The sequence below is a fragment of the Siphateles boraxobius genome, unplaced genomic scaffold (assembly GCF_051911475.1).
Source record: "Siphateles boraxobius isolate OS27281-9 unplaced genomic scaffold, OSU_SipBor_1 6, whole genome shotgun sequence".
NCBI lineage: Eukaryota > Metazoa > Chordata > Actinopteri > Cypriniformes > Leuciscidae > Siphateles > Siphateles boraxobius.
The window spans coordinates 18,163,533-18,172,481 of NW_027509186.1; the positions used below are offsets into that span (position 1 = coordinate 18,163,533).

Genomic DNA, 8,949 nt, shown 5'->3' on the forward strand with positions numbered 1-8,949 from the left:
TGGGGCATGGTAATGGGGACTCGCTCTCCGCGGACGAAGGCGAGTCTCGCCCTCAACACTGCGACAGTCATGTTCCCACAGTGAAAACATGAGCTGTCCACAAAAGCTGTCTCAGCGTGCTGTAAGCCCAAACACGTGATACAACAATTGTGACCATCAGAGAGAGACAGGGAACGACCGCACCCAGAAACGCACGGGCGGAATGACATCTTGAAAAAGACGCAAACGCACCCGTGTTGCTCTTTTAGGAAGTGAAAAACTCTCACCAGTGCCGGAGCACACATGGGAATGACCGCGGCAACACTAACACAGGAATGGTGCACCCTGTGCTAGTGAAGCACTCACTTTCTCGCCCTCAACCGACCGTCAGACAAACAAACACAAACAGAAATTTGGTTGCTGTGAAAACAGCAGTTGAGAGCTTAAAGCTCGCGATCACCGCTGCACTCGCGCTGTAACCACCGACACCAGGAGAGACTTCCCAAAGAAGCGCCGACACACTTGCTCGTTGTACAACAACACTCTTCAGATCCAGACATGAAGCTCGGCTCCGAAGCGAAAGGCAAATGGTGCGTGCATCCACTTCCGTATTTATACCCGCGCTGCGGGGCGGAGTGTGTGATGCAAATCTCGCACGCCAATGTGTATTGGCTCGTTCAATAATACTCGAAGACGATAGGCTCCCTAGCGTGATCCCATTTCAGTCGGCGTGGACTACGTCCGACGTTATCGACTGAAAAGGAACTGCTGTTCATTATCAGTTTTCCTAAAGCCATACAATAAGGAAAGCACCGATATTAAAATTCTGGCCCATACTTAGTAGCCAAAACCAATAAATGGTCAATCTTGAAATTCTTTACCATTGAATAAATTAAAAAATCAAATCAATTGAGGCATCATTTAGGCAATAAAGCCATATGAAAAGTCGATATTCATTTTGAGATTTGTTGAAGATTATATTTAACGGTTTTATTATATTATTAGTGTTTATAAAGATTATCTTTAAGTGAGCATAATGTAATGGTAATATAATGTAAAAGGAATAAAGGAAAAGAGCATGCCCAAATCTCAGCAGTTAACTAATATGGTACAGATATATTGTGCATCTCTACATGCAATAGCTTTGTGTGAGGAACACACTGAAATTTAAGTCATTATTCAGTAAAATACAACATGAATGAGTAAATGACAGATTTTTCATTCTTAGGCAAGCTGTTACTCTACATGATAGTATAAGGAACAATTACCTGACCCTAAAATGACTTGTCAGACATTAAAGTCTCAGTGTGTGCGCAAGTATTACAACATATTACAATTTAAACATAGAAAGCCCTTTTATTGCAAATAAACATTCTAAATAAAACCTACAACATGAATCATCCTTCAGTGTGATAATTAAAAAAAAAACATTATATTAAGTTTATATATTTCTAAGTGATAGTAAACAACCAGAAGTAAACAAAAAGAAAGTTAACAACTAAAGTGCATGTTGGTTTTAACCAACTCTGTGCACATATAAATGACAGTTCACAACTATTGTTCTCCCCCCCCCCCCATTTACATAATACATTTATGGTCTATTTTTTTGTTTTTGCTGTTTGAGCATCTTTCTTCGTTTTAGGATCATGTCATGAAGTTTTTCGAGTCCTTCTTTGAGACCATCACCAATGATGGCGCAGGTGGGCTGCAGGTGCCATGGCGTAGAGGGTCCCAGTTCTTTGAGCGACAGCATGGTCTCTATCTGGGACAGTGACAGAGCCTGTCTCAAGTCCTGCTTGTTTGCAATAATCAGCACAGGCACTCCTTGATTTTCAGAGGAGCGGGCGATTTTGTAAAGCTCCGTCTTAGCCTCTTCCATCCTCTCCGAGTCCAGAGAGTCCACAACAAACATGATGCCATCCGCGCATCGTGTATAGGACTTCCAGAGAGGGCGCAGTTTCTCATGGCCGCCGACATCCCAAAAGTGAAACGTCACCGTCCGCGAGTCCCCGACAGCTAATCGGACTTTCTCTGCATTGAAACCTTTGGTGGGGACGGTGTTGACAAACTCATTGAACTGCAGACGGTACAGCACAGTTGTTTTGCCAGCTGAGTCCAGACCCAGAATAGAGATGTGAAGAGAATTACAGAACGGAAGACTGGAAAGAAAGTTGGGTTGCTCTGACATTCCGTTCCCCATTTCCCTCAGGAGTGTGAGATCAACAGGAGTTTAGGATGATGTTCCATAGGTCCAAAATCCTAGTTGCACATCCAATGCGTGCCTAGAAGTTCATACATAGGCACATGGTGGTTTTTAAATGGTGATTGAATGATCTAAAACAATTTGCATGGTTACATAATGACAATTAATTATTTGTGAGAATCCGTTTTAAATACTGTCACAATTTATCTTAACATGTCAAACAAAATGAAACGTCCAGGTAAAGAAGGTTACTTTTTTAAATAATTCTGACACATGATCCTAAACCAATATACTGTTATGAGCTTTCATAGACCATTTCAAGCAATGATTTCAACTTAGTTGGTCCAAACAGATCTAAATTGAGACTGGACCACCAGCTGGTAAGCGTTAAACTACATGGTAGACCTTGCTCAAACTGGTTAGTGCTGGTAAACCACTTTACGCAACTGAATAACCAGTATTAATGTTCCAAACACTGGTCACAATGTGACCACCTTAAAGGGATAGTCCAGACAAAAATGTACATTCTGTCATTACTTATTGACCCTCATATTGTTCAAAACCTGTATTTCTTTCTTCTGTTGAACAAAAAAAAAGATATTTTGAAGAATGTTGTTAACCAGACAGTTGACAGTAGCCATTGACTTCCATGGTAGGAAAAAAATACTATAAAAGTCAATGGCTAAAGTCAACTGTCTGGTTACCAACACTCTTCAAAATATCTTATTTTTTGTTAAACAGAAGAAAGAAACTCATACAGGTTTGTAACAACTTGAGGGTGAGTAAGTGATGACAATTTTCATTTTTGCCTCAATGTGTACATTAAATGTTATTTTTATATATTTAAAGTACATTTAGCCTAGGTGAGTATAGTATCATAAACTCAAAGTCTATATAAAATTATATATCAATACTGCATTACGACAAAAATCTCGCCCATTTCAAAATACTTCGTCATAGTTCACCAAACTAGTACACATTATGAGAAGGTTAATTTCATTAAGGTAAAAATTATATTAATATGAACATGAGTGTGTTGTAAACCCACAAGATCTCAGTATGAAATAGAATTAACTCATGACGCAATATTGTTTCCTAGAAACTGATAAATAGGGAGGTCCAACAATGAAAGCAAGCGCGATAAGAGAGTTCTGCTGAGCACGTAGTTTCTTTGGAAGTCACTCCACCTGTCGAATCGAAACTTTTCTCAATGCAACTAACGTTAAAGTCCACGCAGACGTCGTACTTATCCATCCTAAACAGTGACTACATCCGTATATTCTGCAAATATTACCTAAATGGAAGTGACAGCAGCTCTGGAGAAAATGCGTGGATGTTTAAAACGCATGAACTGCAGCTCGCGCCTGGGGCCAGTTTAATGAATTAATCACGACGCGCTGACAAAATGAGCTTTTATAGAAAATAAAGATGAGTCTGTGTCCATTATCTTTAGTTAAAAGTTTTAAAACTAAACTCACAGTCGCCCATTCAACTTACCGTTCAGACTTCATACTTCATTCATAAACGCCCTAGTAGTGGCTCTGCTCTGCGTGCGTGCTGCTGCCTGACTGACGCAACGCGCGCCTGCACTCACGCGAACACGCAGCAGCTCATTTGTTTACCTTTAAAATGATTGGTCAACGCAAAAGGAGGTCATGCGTCCAGAATGAATACAAAAAGATACATGAGAAAAATGAGAGTGTTTATAGATTAAATTTCTAGTGCTATACAAATGTATATTAAGACATTTAATAATATTAAAACAAAATTCAATTAACATCTCGTTTGTAAAATTGTATCTTTATTTATATTAAAGCTAAAATGTATTTTCGCCGCTAGGGGTCGCTAACCTCTTACAATAACAAAGGCCTAGGTTGATGATGCATAAGCGGAATTATGGAACTTGTCGTCATGAGTATGGATCTAATAATGTCAATGGATGAGTGAGTGAATACATTGATGTTTTTAACATGACTGTGGTATGAAGCAGGTCGCGATAGCTAATGACAGATATCAGCTCCACACGTGAGTCCAGTGGATATAAAGGCATAAGGACATTAAGTTAATTCTATTAAACTACTACCCGCAAGTTCTGAATTAATACTCACACAGGTCAGTTTATTAGACAAATTAAACTTGTGAGGTAACGCAGCGCTGTTTCACTTGGTCTACACTATCACACTAAACTGCATTTGAGTTTGTTGAAAGATGTTATTATGTGTTAGTTTGTCTGTATGAGACTAGCAGTAAGCTAGATCAACATTAGAATAACATACTGATCATATTCTAACATTTCATCATTTTGATTTATATAACATTGATTTGTTTTATGTTGCTACATTTGCTCACCTGTCTAATAAAGTCATGCAACAGTTGCGTCTCTGTCAAGTCAAAGTTTGTCACGGATGGGAGCTCGGCATCTCGAAAACGCCACTCATTGATCCTTGTTTTAGTTCTCCTTTAGTCCCAAAGTCTGCTTGCCGTGGTCCATAATGTTTGAATGAAACAACAACAGCTTGAGCGTGCCTAGAAGTATGCAGTTGTCCACATCTGTCGCCATGGTTACTACTATGGTTTTACAAGCGGAAACCAGGGATAACGCTGATATTACGTGACTGACAGGCGACAAGTGAACATGGACGAGCCATTATTTAAAATTGGAATTTCTCGGACATTAAACATCTTTGTGAACTTTTGGGATATTATAAGTACACAACTGCAGGAAATATATCACACTGTGCAAGTGATTTTTGGATATTTTATTACAAAACCTTACATATTGTAGCTTTAATGCAATGCTTACATTTACTTTGTCTATGCAATATAAAAGCAAAATTGTTTGCCTGTTTGCTTGTTTGTATAGTTTATCAACAAAAAAAGAAAGAGAAACAGAAAGTGTGTAATAAATAGCCTATCTTTATTATAACATGAGTGAATAAACAGCAAACTACAAAACAGATTTATTTCCTCCAGGAGTTGGTCAACTTTACTTCAATTCGGTCCATTAAGGCACTATACACATCTCTTCTGCGGCGATATCTCTGTAACACAGAAAGTAAAATTTTTCCAAAAAAGTTCACAAATCTGTTAATTGGTAGAAGATAAATATGGGTGTTTTCTACATGCTCACTGTATAAGATGCAGATTTTGGAGGCCATGGCATCTTTGGTAGTATGAGCCTTGGGTCCCATTTAAGCTCTGCCGGTTTGAAAGTGTCCATTTTGTCTCTATGAGAAGGGTTCAGGTCAGGAAGGCTGCCAGTGACTGTTGAGACATTGAAATAAAATGCAATGCTTATCAGTAATGCATGTTGGGTTACTGGGTGTTTTCAAAGACCTTTGTTCTATACAATGTTTTTTATTAGATAAGTACAAGATTGCTTGTACAAACACAAGGGCAATAATATGCAACACAAGTTATACCAACCCAATGTTCAGTGTTGGAAAAAAAACATTCAAATTTCTCTCTGTTTTCAGTCATGATGTCTTAATGAAAATACTACACCTGCTTTTAGGCATTGAGACTTTAAGAACAAGTAGTCTGGATCATTTTCTAAAGAAGTCACCATGTCTGGCATTCCCTCAGCACTCTGCAATCGGATAAGGAGTGTTTAAATGTATTATAAAGGCTGTCATCTAGTGTTGATACAGTGCAGTGCAGATAATATTGGCAATAATTGTTTTACTATAAAAACTTACAGGTCTGAAGTTGTGAGGTTTTGGATCTTTGTAAGGCCCGACATGATTTGTCCCTGCTCTTACAAACAGCAGTTTAGTCTCTAAAGAATCTGGTGGTTTGTAGAATGTGATAAATGATTGTTCTTTGTGTCGAGATAATATTGAAGTACCATCCTTCATCTTTTCCAAAACAAAAGATTTTTGTTCCACACTATCATTTGATTTAACCAGGTGAATGTTTTCGCTCTTGATTCGTGGCAAACCCACAGATCTGTAGAGTTTTGGGGTGAAGTCAGGAGCTTTCATGTTCCATGGATCAAGGGGAACAGGGTGTGGCGGGACGAGTCCACAACTCCGGCTTGAGATCAAGTTTTGACTCACAGAAAAGAGCAGCTTTCTTCTGAAGTCAACAGACGTGGTGGTATCCAAAGGCTCAGGAAGACTCATTGTGAATCAGCCACATCCACATGTTCAGGGCAATGATCTGAGACCAAACATGTACTTTATAATGAATAAAATGGTTACTCTTTTTAGTGCACCAACAATTTCATGAATTTCATTGAATCTTATCAGATAAATGCCAGTATTTACAGTATGCAAAACCAGGAGCAAGATGATGACTTGGGTGATAGAAATGTAATTATTTACTGTATACAAATAGCTAAAATCTTTGTTACTGTAATAATAATAATAATTTTAATAACAAGATATTAAATAATGTAAAAACAAAACTAAATGCGTGGATGGATGGACAGATGAACAGAGAGATAGGTAGATAGATAGATAGACAGACAGACAGATAAATTCATATACATACATAGGAGTATGAACTATTTCTATCAACCTGACATTTCTTAAAATCAAGGTCAACTTACTTACAGCAGAGTGGCTGTCATTCAGCTATGACTAAGTACAGTGAAGAGTTCGAATTCCTGTGCTTGATCAAAAAATTAAGCCAGCTCAGCATGGAGCAATGGATACAACAAAAAGAGGTTGCCAGGCAGCAAGAGTTTCAAGTTCTCATTCAGAGACTGCATGTGGACAGAGCACAGAGGGGACATTGTTGAGGAAACAAAGAGAAGCCTTAGCAACCATCAAACTATTAGTTAAAGCCACTTTGAGTATGAAATACTTTGTGAAACATATTATTGCAAGGAATACCTATGAGTTATATCTTCAGTTATGAATTAATGAATAAAATAATAATCCTATCAATAATAATGTGTATATGGTGGAACTTTTTTTCAGGTTTATATTTATTCTTTTTAAAGTTTTTAGCAATTGCAAAAAAAAATGGATCTCTTTCATGTTCAATTGGGCTTTTTGACCTAAATTACTCCAATTTCGTTGGTGTTAACTTAAATGTTTTGGACGTTGCTTTTGTGTGTTGCGCGTTGTTTTTGTGTTTTGCAGTAAGTTGAATCAAAAGTTCAAATTGTACTTTCAAATCAAAACCAGCAGAGGGTAGCAATCAACTAATTTAAAGATAGAGGTTGGGATGGGGAATAGATGAAGAAAACAGAGGACGCTAAATGATTGTAAATACAATATAATCATATATAACTTTATTAACAGACCAACCACAACAAAAAAGGATTCTAAAAGATTAAGTGCTTAAAAGCCTTCAGTAAACCGTGCCATTAGAGTAGAAGGGTGTTGACTTGACCTTGACTATAATTTCATATGAACTTTACATGAACGGTTCAGGCCAGAAGAAAAACAGCCAAATTTAAGGGTCGAATCAGTGGTTCAAAGAGCACAGCTGGGTTTTACATGGGTTATGTTTTTTTAAGAGCACAAACTGTCTATTGCACATAGAACAAGTCATATGTCCAGCTGGTAGGTTGGTCAACCCTTTATAAACAGCTGCTTCGTCTTGAAATGCAGCAAGATGAACAATGGAAATGAGCATCTTAGCTTAAGAGCATGTGGGGCATGTGACCTCAGAACCCCTGTAAAAGTTCAGACAAATCACTCTCCTTTTAGTTCTGTCACATACAAAGTACAAATCATCATTTGACAGGTGATCAGATGGACTATTCAATTTTGTTTTAAAGGAATAGTTCACTCAAAAAGGAAAACTTACAAACGAATCTTTACATTTGTATTTTTTACACTCTTCTGCTATAAAAATGGAGCATACAAGTATCCTTAAAGTAGTCCATACAGCTCATATGCTATATTTCACGTCTTCTGATGCCATAAAACAATTATATGCAATTTTGGAGTTTGATCATTACATATAAAGGATTTTGTAAAGATTCTTCAAAGATTCTCCTTTTATTTTCCAGAATAAAAAATAGCAACATAGGTTTAGAATAACTTGAAAGTGAGTAAAATAATGTCAGAATTCACATTTTTGGGGCGAACTTTCCCTTTAAAGCATCTACTTTCATGCTACCAACACTTTAGTTCAATTTTATACATTTGCAGCTTTTAGACTTTGTTTTATTTCGATTGCTTATATCACACCTTTGGGTCACGGAAAAGTCTTTAGATTGTTTAACAATCTGCTTTTCTCATTAGGTGTGACAGCGGTTACGCTGCATTAACCCCTATTATCTAAATCAAAGTAAAAACACTAGGAATATGTTGTGGTTTTGTTCTGCCTAATGAGTATCATTCAGTAAAAATATACAGTGTGGAGGAAGAATTCAATTATTTCATACAGTGTCAACACCCCTCGTAGACAAACAGATGGTGTTATACCAGTGCTCAATCTTCATCCCGCGAATGTTATTCACATCTTCTTTGAGAAGGAGTGGCACGCCCTTGATAAAAACAGTTTAACAGATGGCCTCTGGTTATGTGATTCCTTCACAAAGTCTCGGAGCCATCCCACAACAGACTGTGTTTAACTTTCTCAGAGCAGAACTTTGGCTGATTATCGTCATGTTGATTGTTAATGCTCGGTAAGGTCAGTGTTAAATTAGAAAGATGTTGCTCATTAGCAAAGCCATTATGAGTCTAATTAATCCAACAACAGATATGTCATGACTTAAATTTTGAGGGCAAAGTTAGTATCTTACTTTACTAAGTAGGCTACATTACTTAATATCGCTACCGGTGCACGATGGACATTCTCTTTTA

At 37.5% G+C, this 8,949-nt stretch overlaps 2 protein-coding genes across 2 annotated transcripts; both read right to left on the minus strand.

Annotated features, from left to right (window-relative positions):
- Nucleotides 1-1,548: 1,548 nt before the first annotated feature.
- Nucleotides 1,549-3,778, minus strand: arl4aa (ADP-ribosylation factor-like 4aa). The gene is made up of 2 exons (XM_077208005.1): nt 3,680-3,778; nt 1,549-2,261 (listed from the first exon to the last, which is right to left on the minus strand). Exon 2 carries the CDS (start codon nt 2,177-2,179, stop codon nt 1,571-1,573), a length of 609 nt encoding a protein of 202 aa, XP_077064120.1. The 5' UTR covers nt 2,180-2,261; nt 3,680-3,778; the 3' UTR covers nt 1,549-1,570.
- Nucleotides 3,779-4,963: 1,185 nt separating this feature from the next.
- cunh7orf78 (chromosome unknown C7orf78 homolog) lies at nt 4,964-6,843 on the minus strand. The gene is made up of 5 exons (XM_077207385.1): nt 6,735-6,843; nt 5,881-6,343; nt 5,687-5,771; nt 5,313-5,446; nt 4,964-5,223 (listed from the first exon to the last, which is right to left on the minus strand). Exons 2-5 carry the CDS (start codon nt 6,304-6,306, stop codon nt 5,143-5,145), a joined length of 726 nt encoding a protein of 241 aa, XP_077063500.1. The 5' UTR covers nt 6,307-6,343; nt 6,735-6,843; the 3' UTR covers nt 4,964-5,142.
- Nucleotides 6,844-8,949: the final 2,106 nt, after the last annotated feature.

Excerpts from the sequence above, each read along its gene's own strand:
- cunh7orf78 (XM_077207385.1), bottom strand. The coding sequence starts at position 6,306 with ATGAGTCTTCCTGAGCCTTTGGATACCACCACGTCTGTTGACTTCAGA. Across the intron at positions 5,772-5,880 it reads AACCTCACAACTTCAGACCT|AGTGCTGAGGGAATGCCAGA; the intron begins GTAAGTTTTTAT and ends ATCCGATTGCAG. Across the intron at positions 5,447-5,686 it reads GTCTCAATGCCTAAAAGCAG|TCACTGGCAGCCTTCCTGAC; the intron begins GTGTAGTATTTT and ends ATGTCTCAACAG.
- arl4aa (XM_077208005.1), bottom strand. The coding sequence starts at position 2,179 with ATGGGGAACGGAATGTCAGAGCAACCCAACTTTCTTTCCAGTCTTCCG.